A 19,854-nucleotide genomic window follows, 5' to 3' on the forward strand; every position below is an offset into this window, starting at 1 on the left:
CAGTTCCACGTGCCAGCAGCACCTGGAGGCAGACAGGCTGTTGGAGAGAACTCCAGCAGCCGCGGGACTGACCCCAGGGCCACAGCCCGGGGTCTCTCCCTCAGTGCAGCCGAGGCCAGTCCCAGGCCCGGGTCCAGCCCCAGAGCAGTTCGGGAATGAACTGGCAAAACCGAGTTCCATGCCCTCAGTCCTGGAACAGCAGCGACAAGGACAGGGAGGCCCTCAGGCGGAAGCCAGTTAGTCCTAGGAAAGCAGCTTTGCCCTTCAGGCTGTAGCAATGGCCCCACAGTGCCCTGGTGTCCACTCCCCAAGGGCCAGAGCCCTCCTGAGCAATGAGGGCCGGTGCTGTGCTGAGTAGCCGAAGTAGGCGGCCAGGTTTCTGTTCCCCCAGCTCTGGGGTCTTCCTACTTCCTGGCCAGGCCAGGTCCCTGGGCCCCCTGCCATGGACTGAGCCAAGGGCCCAGTAAACTTCCTAGGACTTCATTATGACAAGGTGTGGGAGACAGGCCATGCTTCTGGTCACAGCTCTGCCACATTGTCCCCGGTGACCTTTGCAGGCAGGTCCCGATCCTTACCTCTCTCTGTAGAGGGTTCCAGGGTGGACACAGTGAGGTAGCACCAGTGGACACCCTAGGAGACCCTTGGGTTGGGGGGGCAGTGGTGCTCAATGACTCAAAACCTGCCAAGCCCCCCGGACTTTGGAAAATCAGTCTCAACCTCCTTAGGCCCTCAGGGAAGAGTGGAAAGCAGCAGGGTCACCTTCGCAGGAGTCAGTCCTCTCAGGAGGCTGGCTGTGCTGAATTCTTCACACACGTCTTTGCCTGGTTCTTCAAAGGCCCTGCAGTCACTGCCATCATCCCCACCCACTTCACCAGGCCTGCCCACGGCTGCGCCTGCCCTGCAGTGGCTGTGGTATGTAAGAGCCCCTCTGCTTGGAGGGGCTCTTGGGAGCTCAGGGGTAACCATGTGGTACATCCCAGCCACAAGGAGACAGAAACCCGGCCACCTGCAGCAGAGGGTGCTCAGCCAAAGGCCAGGAGTCCACTGAATACACGGGAGCCAGGGGCAGAACGCCATCCTCAGGCCACAGGGCAGCAGGCCTGTCCCTGCTCAGAGCCTTGCCCAGGTGAAGGATCTTTAAAGCCCCCCAGCCAACTAGAACATGGAAGGGGAGTGGAGAGAAGCCAGGCCACCTTGGCTCCCAGCAGTGTCTGCCACAGTAGGTAGGACCAGAGCTCAGCACGGGGTGGGACCATGCATCTCACTCAGGGGTCAGCAAGCTTTCTCTAAAGGTTCAGGCAGTAAATATTTTGGGGACTGTGCAGGTTAATTTTATGTGTCAAATTGGCTAGGTCACAGTATCCCGTTTTTGGTCAAATACCAGTCCAGATGTTGCTGTGAAGGTATACTTCTGATGTGATTAACATTTAAATCAGCAGAGTTGAAATAAAGCAGATCACCTTCCATAATGTGGGTGGGCCTCATACAATCAGCTGAAGGACTCAACAGAGAAAAACCTGAAGTCTTCAGTTTTGGGGGAGGATTTATTATATCTGGCAAAATAAATTATGATTCATTTTACCACAAGAAATGTCCAAACACTGGTGGGCTCAGGAAAGGCGCTGGCGGCAAAGGCCTACTAAGGTCACACTCAGCCATCCACAGGGGGGACCCGGGTGCCTGTGCCAGCTCCAGGGCCACGGCCACGGCCACGCTTGGGAAAGAGCCAGGGAAAGCCCAGCCAGCCAGCAGGGGAGCTGCTCCAAGCTGACCCCGACAAGCGCCACTTGAGGAACCCCTGCTTAACAAGGGCGGGATCCCCGCAGCGAACGAATCCTGGACCCGCAGGTGCAGCGCAGGGAAAGCGCCTCTCACACGTACTCCCCACAGTCGGAGATGATCACCTTCTCCTTCGGCTTCCCGTCCTTGCTGCCCTGGGCCTTCGTGGGCGGAACAAGAGAGGAGAAAGCGCACAGGGAGGGTGGGAATTAAAGGGGACATCGGGGACATTCAACCCTCTACTCCCAGCCTGAGCACCCGCAGCCTCCTCCGCCAGCAGCTGTGCCCCCCGCTCCAGGCCGCAGGGCGCTGCTTCTGCTGCCCCTCGGGGCATCAGCCACCCACCTCGATCTTTCGCAGGACATCCAGGCCTTCCGTGATCTCCCCAAATACCACGTGCTTGCCGTCCAGCCAGTCTGTCTTGTCACACGTCAGGAAGAACTGGGAGCCATTGGTGTTGGGGCCGGAGTTGGCCATGGAGAGCAGGCCTGGAGGGAGCAGGCGCGGGTCAGTCCCCTTTTCCGGCCAAGCTGACTCTGGGACACACCGACCATGCGGATGCCTGTCCTCCACTCCAGGGACAGTCCACAGAACAGGGAGCAGGGTTGCTTCAATCACTTTATACTGTCTTGTCCTGTGTCACTCACTCAACAAATACTGTCTGCGCTGTCACATACCCCTGTAGAGCCTTGGGGACAGGGTCCTGGCTCTGGTGGAGCTCAGTCCAGCGCAGGTCACTCAAAAGACAACTGTGCCGTGCAGAGGGAAGCCAGTGGCAGACAGCTGCGCAGGGAATGGGAGCACAGTGGCAGTCACACAGGGGCTCTGGGTGTGTCACGTGGGCTGCTGTCACCATCACGGGAGGCGGTCAGGATGAGGGGACGTCTGAGTTTAGTTTAAGGGCCCAGGTCTGGGGGTGGAGGGGCAGCAGGAGCAGCTGCGGCCCGTCTGTGGGGGTGAGAAAGCCGCTCTCCATGCGGGGCCTCGGCCCCGTGTGCTCCCTGGGGGTGGGGCCCTGTCCCCTCCACGCTCAGCGCCACAGCAGACCAGGGTGTCTGGCACAGAACAGACCAGCCCCGTGAGCACTGTTACCAATGGTCAAACGTTTACTGTGTCAGACGCAGACATAAGAGTGAAAAAAATCCCACATCCTGTGCTCACGAGGCTGCCATTCTCAAGGGGAGACAGAAAATAAGTAGAAAAATAAACTTAGTTTCAGATAGTAAAGGTGTGGCAAAAAAATGAAGCCTGACAAAAAGATGAACGAGATGGTAGGAAAGCCCACTCGAGAGGGAGGCCAGGGCAGGCCCCGAGGACGAGGGGACACGTGTGTGATACCCAGAGGGAGGGAGGGGTGGCCCTGCGGAAACCGGGGACAGAGCACTCCAGGGAGGAATCAGCACTGGCCGAGGCCCTGAGGGGAGTGAGCTCCAGGTCTGAGGAACGGTGAGCCTGCAGCTGGGACACAGAGGCCAGAGCAGCGGGTCAGTGGGAGCGGGCAGGTGCCAGGCCCAGGTGGGTCCCTGCTGGACCAGATCCTACGGGCAATGTGGCCCCAGGAGGGCTGTCCGCAGAACGATGGGACTGGGTTTCCACCTGGAAGGACAGCTCTGACTACCTTGATGTTAGACTACAAGGGGCAAGAGACCAGAGCGGAGCCGGAGGTGAGCTGGGAAGGCCCTGGTGGGGGGGAGGGTGCAGGGCGGCCAGGCCAGCCAGTGCCTGGAGACAGAGGGCTCTGGGAGAGGGCTCAGGGGTGGGTCCCAAGGGTCTGACTCCTCAGCCAGGTGGACGGTGGTGTCACTGACTGAAACAGCAAGAGGGGAGGAAGAGAGTGAGGTGAAGGACACGAGCTGTGGGGCATATGAAGCCGTGGGGGTGCGAGGGGAGAGGACAGGGAGACGGGCCAGACTGACTGTGGGAACAGCAACAGAGACGTGATGGCCAGCCCGAGGACTGAGTGTGCCTGGGCCAGTGGTTCTCAGTGGGGTTGGTCCCACCCCTAGGGGCCCTTCAGAAATTTAAGTGTTTTTGATCATTAGAAATGTTATGGGGTGCTACTGGCATTAGTGGGGGGGCAGGGCGGGGGGCGCTTGAAATGTTAGGTGTTCTGCTACATCCCACTTAGTGAAAAGCTGCCCCACCTCCTCTGAGACTCTCAAACGTCCTGCCAGACAAGGGTGTGGAAGATCTGTTTACGGTCACCTGCCCTTACCACCTCATTCTCTTACGCATTTAGGCCCAAAATCGAAGGGAAGAGACTGTCTAGAGCAGGGGTTATACGCAGGGTTAACACTGACCCCTGGAGGCTGCTCAGTCACTTCAAGGCATGTTTTTGGTCCTTGATACTGGGGGCGCCACTGGTATGAGTGGGAAGGAGCAGGGAATTGAGATGTCCTGCAATGTTCCACCCAATGAAGAATTATTCTAAGTCCATGTAGACTTCACGCCTGGGCAAACATTCATGTGTGCAGAATTTTCCTCTCAGTACCCGCAGTCCATTTCCCAGGGGCTAACTACTACTGCTGGTAGTTGTATCTCTTATTTTCATAAATATTCATAATGACCCTTTTACCCATAATCCTTTGTCTAGTCTTTTTAAAATTCCTTAAGTGTATTTATTGTGCTATTAGAGTTGTCCCATTTTTCCTCCCCTTTATCCACCACCCCACCCTGTACCCTCCTTCCCTCTACCACTCCCTCCTCCTTAGTTCATGTCCATGGACCACATATGTAAGTTCTTTGGCTTCCCATTTCCTGTACTATTTTCAACCTCCTCGTCTATTCTGTATCTACCATTTATGCTTCTTATTCCCTGTACCTTTCCCCCCATTCTTCCCCCACACTGATAACCCTCCATGTGATCTCCATTTCTGTGATTCTGTTCCTGTTCTAGTTGTTTGCTTAGTTTGTTTTTTAGGTTCAGTTGTTGATAGCTGTGTTTGTCATGTTACTGTTCATAGTTTTGATCATCTTCTTTTACTTAGATAAGTCCCTTTAACATTTCATGTAAAGGCTTTGGTGATGATGAACTCCTTCACCTTGACCTTATCTGGGAAGCACTTTATCTGCTCTTCCATTCTAAATGACAGATTTGCTGGACAGAGGAATCTTGAATGAAGGTCCTTGCCTTTCATCACTTGGAATACTTCTTTCCAGCCCCTTTTTGCCTCCAAGGTTTCTTTTGAGAAATCAGCTGATGGTCCTATGGGAATTCCTTTGTAGGTGACTGTCCCCTTATCTCTTGTGCTTCTAAGATTCTCTCCTTATCCTTAATCTTGGGTAATTTAATGATGATGTGCCTTGGTGTGTTCCTCCTTGGGTCCGACTTCTTTGGGACTCTCTGAGCTGCCTGGATTTCCTGCAATTCTACTTCCTTTGCCAGACTGGGGAAGTTTTCCTCCATTATTTTTTTCCAAATAAGTTTTCCATTTCTTGCTCTTCCTCTTTTCCTTCTGGCACCCCTATGATTCGGATGTTGGAATATTTTAATGTTGTCCCAGAGGTTCCTAAGCCTTTCCTCATTTCTTTGAATTCTTATTTCTCCATTCTATTCCAGTTTCATGTTTATTTCTTCCTTCTGGTCCAAATCATTGATTTGAGTCCTGCTTTCCTTCCCATCACTGTTGGTTCCCTGTACCTTTCCCTTCGTTTCATTTTGCACAGCCTTCACCTTTCCCTCTATTTAAGACCCTACTCAGCCAACTTTTGTGAGCATCCTGATTATCAGTGTTTTTTTTTTTAACTCTGCATCTGATAGGTTGGCTATCTCTTCATCGCTTAGTTCTGTTTTTGGAGCTTTCATTTGTTCTTTCATTTGGACCATATTTCTTTGTCTCAGTGTAGCTGTTACCTAGTAAGGGGCAGGGCCTTAGGCGTTCACCGGGGTGGGGCAACCCAATTTGCTGCATTGTGGCGCTGTCTGTGGGGGAGGGGGTCCAAGTGGGAACATCACTTGCTTGGCTCTCACCAGCTTTCAGTCACTTCCCTCAATTCTCAGAAGCAGAATGTGTCCTTTCAGGTGCTGAATGCCTGGTGACTGGGCTTGTGTACATTCTATGATTCTGTAGGTCACTCCAATGGACTCTGCTGAGACGGGGAGTTTCTCCCTCGGCCATAACCTCCACAGGTTTTATAGTCAGAGGTTTTGAGGCTCTATTTTCCCGTGCTGGAACCCTGGGTTGGATGGTCTGTCTTGCTTCCCAGTTGTTCCCGCCAGCTTATCTGCATGTGAATGTGGGATATCCTGGTCCGCCAGCCACAGCACTGCTGCTCATCCTCCACAGCTTCCCATCCTGCCTGGCTGCTGGCTCTGCCCCTCCTACCAGCCTGGATGAATCAATCTTTAACTCCTTGGTTGTCAGACTTCCATACAGCTCGATTTTCTTGCAGTTCTGGTTGTTTTTGTTTTTAAGTTGGTTGTTATCCTTTTTTTCATTGTGTGAGGAAGCGACGTGTATCTACCTACGCCTCCATCTTGGCCGGACTCAGTCCAGCCTTTTCAAAATGCTTATTACAATCATAATTGTATATAGTTTTTTAAAAAATCATTCCATGAAACTTCTTATAAAACACGGAATTCTTCTGCTCCCCCAATACCAGTTTTTGCCCTGCCAGAGGCAACGTTTCTTTCTTTCCTTCAGGTGATTATACCTGAACAATACCTTCATGTTACTGCTATTTGATTTTCCCTGTTTTTGGCTATTTTAGGTCAGTTTTTCTGGGAAACAGACTCATGGGGATTTGCATGAAGTTTGGATAGGTGACAAAAAGGGGAATATGGCCTAAAGATTAGTTTCAATTAGTGTTGTATGGATGTTAAATTTCCTGATTTTGATAGCTGTAATGTGGTTAGTAAGGGCATATTTTTGTTCTCAGGAAATACATACTGAAATATTTGTGGTCAAAGGACGTATCTTCAACTTCCTCTCAACTGGTACAGAAAGGGAAAAATATATGTATATAAATAAGTGATAAAGAATAGGGGCCCTGGCTGGTGTGGTTCAGTGGACTCAGTGCCAGCCTGCAAACCAAAGGGTCGCCAGTTCAATTCCCAGTCAGGTGACATGCCTGGGTTGTAGGCCAGGTCCCCAGTAGGGGGCGTGCAAGAGGCAACCACAGATTGATGTTTCTCTCCCCCTCTTTCTACTTCCCTTCCCCTCTTCCTAAAACTAACTAAATAAGACTTCTGCCAAGATGGAGGCATAGGTGGAAACACTGTGCCTTCTCCCACAACCAAGTTTGAATACAACAAAGGTTTGGAGAACAAAGACACAGCCAAAGAACAGAAAATTGAATTATACGGAAGTCCGACAACAACTAACCGTTCAACCGGGATGGTAAGAGGGGCAGAGCCAGCAGCGGAGCAGGGTCGGGCAGGAAAGATCCCCCAACCTAGGCAAACAGGCAGCCCGGGCCCAGTCGGGGTGTGGGGCAGACTGACCGCGGTCACACATTCGCGCACAGTGAGACGGACCACGCAGGCCCCAGGGGGCGAACCCAGTGGTGGAGGGCTGACAGTGGTGGCACACTTGCATGCAGTGGGACGAAACGTGCAGGCCCCGGTGATGGTGGCAGCTTCGGCACCTGTGGGGGCCGCAGCGGGAGGTGGCAGACGGGACGCCATTGCTCCTCTTTGACCCCACCCCCACATACAGTGTCACAACCCAGCGACTTAGTTGCCCTGCTCTGGTGAACACCTAGGGCTCCAATTCTTCTACGTAACAGGCACGAACAACCCGAAAGATGGCACAAGAAGAACTCAAAGTCCCACAGCCAATAACTCTAAGCAAATGACAAATTGCCAGCCTCTCAGAAGCACAGTTCAAGATACTGTTTATCAGGATGCTCACAGAACTGGTTGATTATAGTCACAAATTAGAGGAATATGTGAAGGCTAAACTAATTGAAATGAAGGGAAATGCACAGGAAACCAATAGTGATGGAAAGGAAACTGGGACTCAAATCAATGGAATGGACCAGAAGGAAGAACAAAACATCCCACCAGAAAGGAATGAAGAAATGAGAATTCAAAAAAATGAGGAGAGGCTTAGGAACCTCCAGGACATCTTTAAACGTTCCAACATCCGGATTATAGGGGTACCAGAAGGGGGAAAGAAACAGCCACGAGTGGAAAACTTATTTGAACAAATAATAAAGGAGAACTTCCCCAGTCTGGCAAAGGAAATAGACTTCCAGGAAATCCAGGAAGCTCAGAGAGTCCCAAAGAAGTTGGACCCAAGAAGGAACACACCAAGGCACATCATAATTACATTAGCCAAGACTAAAATGAAGGAGAGAATCCTAGAAGCAGCAAGGGATAAGGGGACAGTCACCTACAAAGGAGTACCCATCAGACTGTCAGCGGATTTCTCAAAAGAGACCTTACAGGCAAGAAGGGGCTGGAAAGAAGTATTCCAAGTCATGAAATCCAAAGACCTACAGCCAAGATTGCTTTATCCAGCAAAACTTTCATTTAGAATGGAAGGACAGATAAAGTGCTTCTCAGATAAGGTCAAGTTCAAGGAGTTCATCATCACCAAGCCCTTATTATATGAAATGCTAAAGGGACTTATATAAGAAAAAGAAGATGAAAAATATTAACAGTGAAAGGACAGCAAACTCACAGTTATTAACAACCACACCTAAAACAAAAGCAAACCAAGAGGACAGCTACATCAGGAGTGGAACCATAGAAATGAAGAACACATGGAGGGTTAGCAACAGGGGAGTGGGAGGAGGAGAAGGGGGGAGAAGGTACAGAGAATAAGTAGCATAGACGGTAGGCAGAAAATAGATAGGGGGGAGGGCAAGAATAGTGGGGGAAATATAGAATCTAAAGAACTTGAGACACGTGGTTATAAACTAAGGGGGGGAGAATGGTGGGGGAGGGAGTGTGCAGGTGGAGGGGAATGAAGGGGGGGAATAGAACAACTGTAATGGTATATTCAATAAAATATAATAAAAAAATAAAAAATAAAACTAACTAAATAAAATCTTTAAAAAAATAAAACCCGCCCTGGCTGGTGTGGCTCAGTGGATTCAGCGCTGACCTGTGAGCCGGGGGGTCACTGGTTTGGTCCCCAGTCAGGGCACATGCCTGGGTAGCGGGCCATGTCCAGTGGGGCCATGTGGGAGGCACCCACACACTGATGTTTCTCTTTCTCCCGCCCTTTCCCTCTCTCTAAAAATAAATAAATAAAATCTTTAAAAAAAAATAAAACCCAACAGGATAGTAATTGAAATATTTTATAATTTTCAACTGCTTATTCTTTTTAATGGTCCTACTTCTTTATAGAGCTTCAAAAATACCTGTGCTGCCTCTTTTGCTGCTAGCTTCTGGGATCCGAGATGCCTCAGGTGGACTCAGGCAGAAATACTGTCAAGGGTGCAGCAGCTTCCTCCTCGGCTTGATTAGCTACCAGCCCCCCAGCAGTCCTGACAGGAGCCCCACTCACCTGCTGTCATGGGAACGACATCTGAACGCAGGAGCATCTGGATGCGGCTGGCTGGCTTGTTCCCGATCTTGATGTCCATGTACACCTATGGATTGGAGCAGGCCTTTTTTGCAGCGGGCTCTCCCTGGGTGAAGAAATAGCTTGGTTAGAGAGAACTCCCTGACTCCCCAAGTGGGAGAACAAGGATTCTTCTGAAACCAGAACCCGACTGCAGTGAGCAGGCAGGGCTGCAGGAGGCAGAGGCCATGGTCACAGCACCCAGCTGGACACCCAGTGACAGGAGACGTCAGCGCTATCTAACCCCAGCCCCATCCCGCAGGCACCTTATCTTACCATGTGATTCACCCTCAGACACGTCAGCCCACTTCACCCTCCCTGCAGTCACAGAATGACACTGTTCTGGGCACTTTCAAGCCCCAGCTCAAGCTCACCCACCTCACTCCAGTTAAATGGACCATAACTCTCCCTCTAGGCCTAACCCTACGTATTCACAGGATGGCTGCAATGCAACCGAGGGCAGCTGTCTAGGGCTCTAGCGCTCAGAAGACAATGGAGGAGGTTGGGCCTTGCTTTATGCTCCAAATGGACAAGGCTGACCAGACAAACAGAGCATTCACTATAAACCCTCCATTTGTATGACACAGAAAACTCCATGGTCTCTGACGTCCTTGTAGTGTGGACAGGTCAACACACAGGTACTGAACTATGAACCCAAGCACTGGGTTACCCAGTGAGAAGACATGGCTCCCGCCCTTGAAGAACTGACTGCCCAGCAGGGAAGGGGTGTTCTCCGCTGTCAGGCACACAGATGCTACGGCGATACAGTCTGGCTTCCAATCTTAGCTCCACAACTCGTAGGCTGTGTTGACCTTACTGTGCCCCAGTTTTGTCACCCAGAATTGGGGATAATAATAGTACTTATCTCAAAGGACTGTCAACAGGAGTAAGCATTGGTAAAGCACTTACAGCAGAGTCTGGCACAGAGGAAGCAACATGTAAAAGCAATGCCACAGCGATGTGGCGAATGCGTGAAGAGAGGGCTCCAAGGAGTCCAGAGGCCACAGAAGCCCAGAAGGACACCAATGCAACTGGAGGATTCACACAGTTTCCTGGGGAAGGCAGCAGTGAGCTCAGCTATGAAAGGTCAGCAGGAGTTAGCTAAGTAAGGTAAGTTGGAAAGATCATTTTAAGCAAAGGAACTGCTTGTGCAAAAACATGGGAGATGTACAGGTAACTACACACTCTTGTTTTCTAGAATAAAAATGGGGATACAATGTGGAGAGAAGAGCAGGGTAGGAACATGGGGATCCCCCGGCCCCTCCGATGGAGCCAGCGCTCAGTCAGCCCTATAGATGCGGGGACGCCTACAACACTAAGGGTGAGTCATCAGAGCTGTGCTTTAGGAAGCTCCCACTGGCTTCTCACGACAGGGTACACAGGCCTGGGGCACGGAGACCAGTGATCTCATCACTCCCGTGAGAGAGGAGAGGCTCAGCCAAGACGTGAAGATGTGGCAGAAGCAAAGGGGCACTGAGGGACGCAGGGAGTCTTAGCAGACACAATCAGCAGGGGGGGAAGAACACAGTCCAAGTCCACGTCCCAAGGCAAGACTTCCATCAGGACAGTGCCTCTAGCCTTGCTGAGGGTCCACTCTCCCCACTCTAAGCCACTCTGCTGGTGTACAGACTATCGCCACAGCAGAAGGACGCTGGCCCCACTCATTCAGTCTGGAAGAGCCTTCCTTAGTTCCCACTGCTGGTTTAGGCAAACTGACACAAACCATCCTCCCCAAAAGTTCAGCTTCATTCTGAAAAGACTACAGTACCATTCGGCTGCTTAATCCTTGTGAGTTAAATGAATGCCTGCCATTTACTTCTAAGAAGTCTTAGACTTGCTCATGATTAATTCTACACTGCCAAAGCCCTGGCTGGTGTAGCTCAGTGGATTGAGCACAGGCTTGCGAACCAGAGGATCGCGGTTCGATTCCCAGTCAGGGCACATGCCTGGGTTGCAGGTTGGTTCCCTGCCAGGCCAACTCCCAGCAGGGGATGCATGAAAGGCAACCATACATTGATGTTTCTCTTCCTCTCTCCTTCCCCTCTAAAGATAAATAAATAAATAAAATCTTTAAAAAAAAAAGAAAAAAATTTTAATTCTACACTGCCAGACTGCACCCCTTCCCTACCCCTTCAATGCCAGCCTGAGCACAAAGCTAACCATAAAAAGTCCCTGAGCCACCATGCACTTCCCCTCTCCCAATAGGAAGGTCTTTTCTGGCATATTCTTTGGAACTGAAATTATAAGGGTAAATACAATGACCAGGTTCTGAGCCCACCTTAAAAGTCAAGAGCAGAGACTTCAGGCAAAGATGGAGGCATAGGCACATACACTTTGCCTTTCGCACAACCAAAAGAAGGACAACAAAAAATTGAAAAGCAAAAAAATTACCAGAATTGTCAGAAAATCGAACTGTATGGAAGTCCAACAACCAAGGAGTTAAAGCAGAAACATTCACCCAGACTGGTGGGAGGGGTAGAAATGGGCAGTTGGGGAGGAAAGGATGCATAGCAAGGTGGCGGCTGGAGGACCAGGGTGGGAGCAAGGTGGCCCCACATTTGCAAGTGGGTTATCCTGAAGGAAAGAGACAGATAGCACAACCCAGGGTTCCAACATAGGAAAATAAAGCCTCAAAACCTATGGTCAAAAAAACCTGTGGGGGTTGCAGCAGCAGGAGAAACTCCCAGCCTCACAGAGAGTTCGCCGCTGGAGAGACCCACAGGGTCCCAGAATGTACACAAACCCACCCACCCAGAATCAGCACCAGAAGGGCCCAATTTGACTGTGAGTGTTCGGGGAAGTGACGGGAAACCAGCAGAGAGCTGAGGAAGCAGCATTGTTTCCTCTTGGACCCCCTCCCCACAGACAGCATTACAATGCAGCAAATTGGGTTGCCCCACCTGGTGAACACCTAAGGCTCTGCCCCTTACTAGGTAACAGCTACACTGAGACAAAGAAATATGGCCCAAATGAAATAGATGAAAGCTCCAAAACAGAACTAAGCGATGAAGAGATGGAATACCTATCAGATGCAGAGTTTAAAAAAAAACACTGATAATCAGGATGCTCACAGAAGTGGCTGAATAGGGTCGTGTATAGAAGGAAAGGTGAAGGCTGTGCAAAGTGAAATGAAGGGAAAGGTACAGGGAACCAACAGAGAAAGGAAGGAAACTGGGACTCAAATCAATGACATGGACCAGAAGAAAGAAATAAACATTAAACTGGAATAGAATGAAGAAACGAGAATTCAGAAAAATGAGGAGAAGCTTAGGAACCTCTGGGATAACTTTAAATGTTCCAATATCCAAACCATAGCGGTGCTAAAAGGAGAAGAAGAACAAGAAATGGAAAACTTATTTGAAAAAATAATGAAAGAAGACTTCCCCAGTCTGGTGAAGGAAACAGAATTGCGGGAAATGCAGGAAGCTCAGAGAGTCCTAAAGAAGGGGGACCAAAGGAGGAACACACCAAGGCACATCATAATTGTATGACCAGGAGACTTCCGCCAAGATGGAGGCATAGGTGGAAACACTATGCCTTCTCCCACAACCAAGTTTGAATACAACAAAGGTTTGGAGAAACAAAGACACAACCAAAGGACAGAAAATTGAATTATACGGAAGTCTGACTACATCTAACCGTTCAACGGGGACGGTAAGAGGGGCGGAGCCAGCAGCGAGCAGGGTCGGGCAGGACAGGGCCCCCGACCCAGGCGGGAACCAGTTGGGGTGCGGGGCAGACCGCGGGCGCATATTCGCGCACAGTGAGACAGACCACGCAGACCCCAGAGGGCGAGGGCTAACGGCGGTGGCACACTCGCGTGCAGTGGGATGAAACGCGTGGGCCCGGTGACGGCAGCAACTGCGGCACCGGTGAGGGCCGTGGCGGCAGTCGGCGGACAGGACGCCATAGTCCCTCTTTGACCCCGCCCCCACAGACAGCGTCACAACCCAGCAACTTAGTTGCCCTTCGGCACCGGTGAGGGCCGGGGCGGCAGGCGGCAGACGGCAGACGGAACGCCAGAGTCCCTCTCTGACCCTGCCCCCACATACAGCGTCACAACCCAGCGACTTAGTTGCCCGGCAATACCAGTGAGAGCCATTGTCCCTCTTTGACCCCGCCCCCACATACAACGTCACAACCCAGCGACTTAGTTGCCCTGCTCTGGTGAACACTTTAGGGCTCTGATCCTGCTATGGAACAGGCACGAACAACCCGAAAGATGGCGCAAGAAGAACTCAAAGTCCCAGAGCCAATAACTCTAAGCAACTGACAAACTGCCAGCCTCTCAGAAGCACAATTCAGGACACTATTTATCAGGATGCTCACAGAACTGGTTGATTATAGTCACAAATTAGAGGAACAAAATTACAAATTAAAGGCATATATGAAGGCTAAACTAATTGAAATGAAGGGAAATGCACAGGAAACCAATAGTGATGGAAAGGAAACTGGGACTCAAATCAATGGAATGGACCAGAAGGAAGAACAAAACATCCCACCAGAAAGGAATGAAAAAATGAGAATTCAAAAAAATGAGGAGAGGCTTAGGAACCTCCAGGACATCTTTAAACGTTCCAACATCCGGATTATAGGGGTACCAGAAGGGGGAAAGAAACAGCCACGAGTGGAAAACATATTTGAACAAATAATAAAGGAGAACTTCCCCAGTCTGGCAAAGGAAATAGACTTCCAGGAAATCCAGGAAGCTCAGAGAGTCCCAAAGAAGTTGGACCCAAGAAGGAACACACCAAGGCACATCATAATTACATTAGCCAAGACTAAAATGAAGGAGAGAATCCTAGAAGCAGCAAGGGATAAGGGGACAGTCACCTACAAAGGAGTACCCATCAGACTGTCAGCGGATTTCTCAAAAGAGACCTTACAGGCAAGAAGGGGCTGGAAAGAAGTATTCCAAGTCATGAAATCCAAAGACCTACAGCCAAGATTGCTTTATCCAGCAAAACTTTCATTTAGAATGGAAGGACAGATAAAGTGCTTCTCAGATAAGGTCAAGTTCAAGGAGTTCATCATCACCAAGCCCTTATTATATGAAATGCTAAAGGGACTTATATAAGAAAAAGAAGATGAAAAATATTAACAGCGAAAGGACAGCAAACACACAGTTATTAACAACCACACCTAAAACAAAAGCAAACCAAGAGGACAGCTAGATCAGGAGTGGAACCATAGAAATGAAGAACACATGGAGGGTTAGAAACAGGGGGGTGGGAGGGGGAGAAGGGGGGAGAAGGCATGGAAAATAGCATAGATGGTAGGCAGAAGATAGATAGGGGGGAGGGTGAGAATAGTGGGGGAAATATAGAATCCAAAGAATTTGAGACACGTGGTTATAAACTAAGGGGGGGGAGAATGGTGGGGGAGGGAGTGTGCGGGTGGAGGGGATTGAAGGGGGGGAATAGAACAACTGTAATGGTATAATCAATAAAATATTAAAAAAAAAAAGAAAAAAAAATTATTGTATGACCAAAGACTGAAGAGAATCTTAAAAGCAGCAAGAGAAAAGGAGACAGTCACCTACAAAGGAGTGCCCATAGAACTGTCAGCTGATTTCTCAAAAGAAACCTTGCAGGCAAGAAGGGGCTGGAAAGAAGTATTCCAAGTCAAGAAAGGCAAGGACCTACATCCAAGATTACTCTATCCAGTAAATCTGTCATTTAGAATGGAAGGGCAGATAAGGTCAAGTTAAAGGAGTTCATCATCACCAAGCCCTTAATTCTATGGAATGTTAAAGGGACTTATATAAGAAAAAGATGATCAAAACTATGAACAGTTAGCCCTGGCTGGTGTAGCTCAGCGGGTTGAGCACTGGCCTGTAAACCAAAGGGTCACTGGTTCGATTTCCAGTCAGGACAAGTGCCTGGGTTGGAGGCCGGGTCCCCAACAAGGGGCACATGAGAGACAACTACACATTGATGTTTCTCTCCCTCTTTCTCCCTCCCCCTCTCTCAAATAAATAAATAAAATCTTAAAAAAGAAAAACAAAACTATGAACAGTTAAAGGACAATAAACTCACAACTATCAACAACTGAACCTAAAAAAAAAACAAACCCTAAGCAAACAACTATAATAGGGACAAATTACAGAAATGAAGATCACACGGAGGGTTATCAGTGGGGAGGAGGAAGGGGGAAAAGGAGGGGAAAGGTACAGGGAATAAGAAACATAAATGGTAGGCACAAAATAGACAGGGGGAGGTTAAGAACAGTATAGGAAAAGGAGAAGCCAAAGAACTTATATGTACAACCTGTGGACATGAAATGACGAGGGGGAATGCAGGTGGGGGACGGTGCAGGGCAGAGGGGAATAAAAGGGGGAAATATGGGACACCTGTAATAGCATAATAAAATATATTTTTTAAAAAAGTCAAGATCAGCACTGAACTGGAGAAAAATGGTATTGCTAACTGCTGAGACATATTTTGTCGAAGAGTAACAGGGAACACAGAATGAAGTATGGAATATTTCACTGTCCAAGAGTAAGTGATACCAAAGCCCTCCCCCAAGATGGCAGCAGCCGAAGGGGGAAAAGATGAGTTACTGCTGCCGAGGCTCCCCAAGCTCTTTGGTATCAGCAGCTTCTGGACCAAGTAGAAGGAGCGGTGGAGCCCAGCGGTTCCTGGGAAATCCAAGAGGTGTTGACAGGGCTGCACCTCCTTAGGAAAGTGCTGAAACGTCATCCTGGCCCTACCTGCTCAGCCAAAATGGAGATAGGAAGAAACTGTTTCCACCCACCCGAAGTGCCTGCCGGTGCCGGCGTTTCATGGAGTGCTCACCGTGAAACAAGGCAACCCTCATGATACAAGGGAAAGGTAGATTTTTTTTTAAAGGTTTGTTTTGGACCTTTACATGAAAATTCAAAAACAAATGAAATAAGATTCCAGGTTACATTTATGCCCTTGTTCTTAGAAACAGAGACGGATAAGGTACTACTTTTTCCCCCAGCAATTAAAAAAATTTGAAAGACAGCATGAAATGAATTCCTTAATTCATACTTAGTGATGAAGACTAATCACAAAGATTTTTTAAAGGGTTTTGTGGTAGGCAAAATTATGCCCCCTCTCCCAAGATGTCCACATTCTACCCCTTGGAATCAATGAATATGCTTATTATATGGCAAGAGGGAATTAAGTTTACAGATGGAATTAAGGTTAGCCATCTGATCTTCAAGTAAGAATATTATCCGGGATTATTGGGATAATCACGAGGATCTTCTGCTTGTGAAGAGGGAAGCAGAAGAATGAGTTTCAGAGTGACACAGTGTGCAGAAGACACACCTGGTCATCACTGGCTTGAAGATGGAAGGGGCCACAAGTCAAGGGGTGTGGCCAATCTCTAGACGGTGGAAAAGGTAAACAGATTCCGCTGGAGCCTCCGGAAGGAACAGAGCCCTGCCAACACCTTGACTTTAAGTCGGTGACATCCATTTTGGACTTTTGATGTCTCAAAATGTAAGATAACACATTTGCACTGTACAAGCCATCAAATTTGTTGTGTTTGTTATAGCAGCAACAGGAATTCAAAGAATTTTCTATCAAAGCACCCAACCTGTCATATAGGTTTTCTCCTCCTACTCAGGTGTTAATTGATTTATCTTTATAAGAGCCTCCCTTTTCAAACTAGAACCAAAAACAGCAATTGTCCATAATCACTTTCAAATACTTCATGAAATCCTGCCTCTTACGCAAGATTTGCAATTTTATTCTGCAATCCATTTACACTATATTTGCAGCATATTGTCCTAGACTAAAAGTCAACAAACTTTCCGAAAAAGGTTAGCGAGTAAATATGTTAAGCTTTGCAGGCCACATACAATCTCTGCTGCATATTCTTTTCTCCCTTGCAACCCTTTACAAATACAAACACCAGTTAGTACATAGGCCATACAGAAGCAGGCTGCAGAACAGCTCCGGCCCATGAACTGCACCGACGATACAGATACGGAATGGTCAGGGAAAGGCTGGCCAACAGACTGACAGATGGCTGGAATTTATTTCAGTGTTAAGTGGGGATGATATCTAAGTAAGAATTAGTTTCACTGTCGGTTCACAGTGAACACTTTCAAATAACGACAGCTTCAGTAAAAAGCAAAGATTCTCAGCCATACCATGTTGTCAGTAGCTGCTGCAGTACCCTGCCCTCCCTCCAAAAAAGTTCACACCTGCAGTTTAACTCTTCTTGTAGTTAGCACTTACATACTTAGTAGCACAAACACAAGAAAAAATACAAATTTCCCTTCCTAACCACCTAGACTGTATGTACCTACTTAACAAAAAAACATGTATTAACTGCTTGTTAGAGCTGGTGGTACACCATCAACATGTGCCCAGTTATGGAGACAGAGAGCATACACAGGAAACACGAACTAGCAATGCCAGGTCAGACGGCTCCGGGCTCTGCAGGACCTGGCTTCCACACTCTGACTACATGAGATGAACTCTGAACCGGAACTTCCTCTCTCCTGGCAACTGTCAACACCGAGCCACTGTAGAGGGTTGAACAGTATCCCCCCAAATTTCACATCTACTAGAAGTCACTAGTTAAGATGAGGTCCCCATGGATAAGGGTGGGCCCTAAATCCAACGAGTGGTGTCCTTACAAGAAGAGAAGTCACAGAAAGAGGAAGGCCATGTGAAGACAGGGGCAGAGATTGGAGTGATGCAGTTACAAACCAGGGAATGCCAAGGACTGCCAGGAGCCACAGGAAGCCATAAAGGAAAGGACTGTCTCTAGAGTACTCAGAGGGAGCGAGGCCCTGCCAACACCCTGACTTTGGATTTCCAGCCTCTGGAACTGGAAGAATAAATTTCTTTTTAAGTCACCGAGTTTGTGGTAATTTGTTATGGTAGCTCTAAGAACTCCTATCCCCACCCAAATGGACAGTGGCACCTTTTGTAACCAATGACAACAGTAACGATAGTCAAATAGAAAGCACTGAGTCTACGGCCATACCACCCTGAACATGCCCGATCTTGGAAGCTAAGCAGGGTCGGGCCTGGTTAGTACTTGGATGGGAGAAAGCACTGAAAACTTACCTCTGGGAACTCAAATTCAGCGAAAGTACTTCTCTACAATAGCAGAAATGAGTAGTTAATTATGTGGGCAATGGGAGGAAGCAGGCCATATCCCAATGCCATTTAAAAAGTGAAATTTCTTGGTTTAGTTACGAATGCTTTCAGCCCTGGATGGTGTAGCTCAGTGGATTGAGCATGGGCCTGCGAACCACACGATCGCGGTTCAATTCCCAGTCAGGGCATATGCCTGGGTTGCAGGCTAGTTCCCAGCAGGGGACTCACGAAAGGCAACCATGCATTGATACTTCTCTCCTTCCCTTCCCCTCTAAAGATAAATAAATAAAATCTTTAAAAAAAAGAATGCTTTCAGAAATATTAAAATCATTTTGTTTAAGTTAATATAGCTAAATGGTGACTAAAATTTTAAACTTCGTATTATCTGATTCTACCACTACACAATTTAAACCTTGAGTTACTTTCCAAGCATTTTGATAACCTTTGTTTCCAAGATTTATACAAAATAGGAAAAAAATGTTGATCTAGCAATTATTCATCCCAATTGAGCATTAACTACATAGAGTGCACTGACCTCACTACTCTGTGGTCATGAGTTAGGTAACTACTAGAGACCAGAGCACAGATATTTTAGTCGGTGAAACAAGAGCAGTAAGAGTCACTAATTTATAGAATGCAGGGATAGAAGGGCCCCCAAAGGCCAGTCTTACCATTTTATTTAAGAATTGAAGAACTTGTGCCCTGACTGGTGTGGATCAACTGGTTGGGTGTCATACTGCAAACCACAAAAGGTCACTGGTTCGATTCCTGGTCAGGGCACATGCCTGGGTTGCAGGTTCGCTCCCTGGTCGAGGTATGTACAAGAGGCAGCCAATCAGTGTTTCTCTCCCTCTCTTTCTTCCTCCTTTCCTCTCTCTCTAAAAAACAAAAAATAAGTATTTTTTAAAAACTGAAGAACGTAAGGCTCAGAGAGTTTGTCACACACAAAGTTAGCAGCAGAGCTGGGTCTAAAACTCCTGCCTTAAAAATAGAAGCAAACATTATACCAACGGAAGGAAAACTCACCCAGGTAAGCAGAGGTCAACATTCCATTGTCAAGACTAAGTTTCCCTGCTGACCTATGCTTTTTAAAGGCACAGCTGCTAAGAAGGAAGGTCGGTAAGTAGATGTGGTGGGGGTTCAGTGATCCAGCAGGTGATGTGAAACAATAGAGACCTTTTAAGATTTTTCAGACTGTCTTCTTACTGATTCTTACTACAGTTTATACAGTACACGAACAGAAATCAAAGCCCCCAAATGGTTCCAACACGGAAAAAGCCTTTGGTCAAATCTAACAAATTGTCAATTTGCCAATTTCAGCCCGTAACCATACCACCATCTTGGCTTTGTCATCCTCTAAACATTCCTTTTCCATCACCATGAGTAGTGATGATGACCTATCCAGACATCCTCCTTAACTTCATTACATACCAAACGTGTACAGAATGCACGTGACTTAATGTTTTTTTTCC

The 19,854-nt window shown here is 48.2% G+C and overlaps 1 protein-coding gene across 1 annotated transcript; it reads right to left on the reverse strand.

Moving 5' to 3' along the window:
* Positions 1-1,525: 1,525 nt before the first annotated feature.
* Positions 1,526-19,203, reverse strand: LOC118977681 (peptidyl-prolyl cis-trans isomerase E). Its single transcript, XM_037032667.1, has 4 exons — positions 19,054-19,203; positions 9,237-9,360; positions 2,125-2,267; positions 1,526-1,940 (listed from the first exon to the last, which is right to left on the reverse strand). Exons 2-4 carry the CDS (start codon positions 9,313-9,315, stop codon positions 1,872-1,874), a joined length of 291 nt encoding a protein of 96 aa, XP_036888562.1. The 5' UTR covers positions 9,316-9,360; positions 19,054-19,203; the 3' UTR covers positions 1,526-1,871.
* Between the last annotated feature and the right edge of the window lie 651 nt (positions 19,204-19,854).

This window comes from Sturnira hondurensis, unplaced genomic scaffold (genome assembly GCF_014824575.4).
Source record: "Sturnira hondurensis isolate 20B ecotype Veracruz unplaced genomic scaffold, ASM1482457v3 Scaffold0021490, whole genome shotgun sequence".
In the NCBI taxonomy this organism is placed as follows: Eukaryota; Metazoa; Chordata; class Mammalia; order Chiroptera; family Phyllostomidae; genus Sturnira; species Sturnira hondurensis.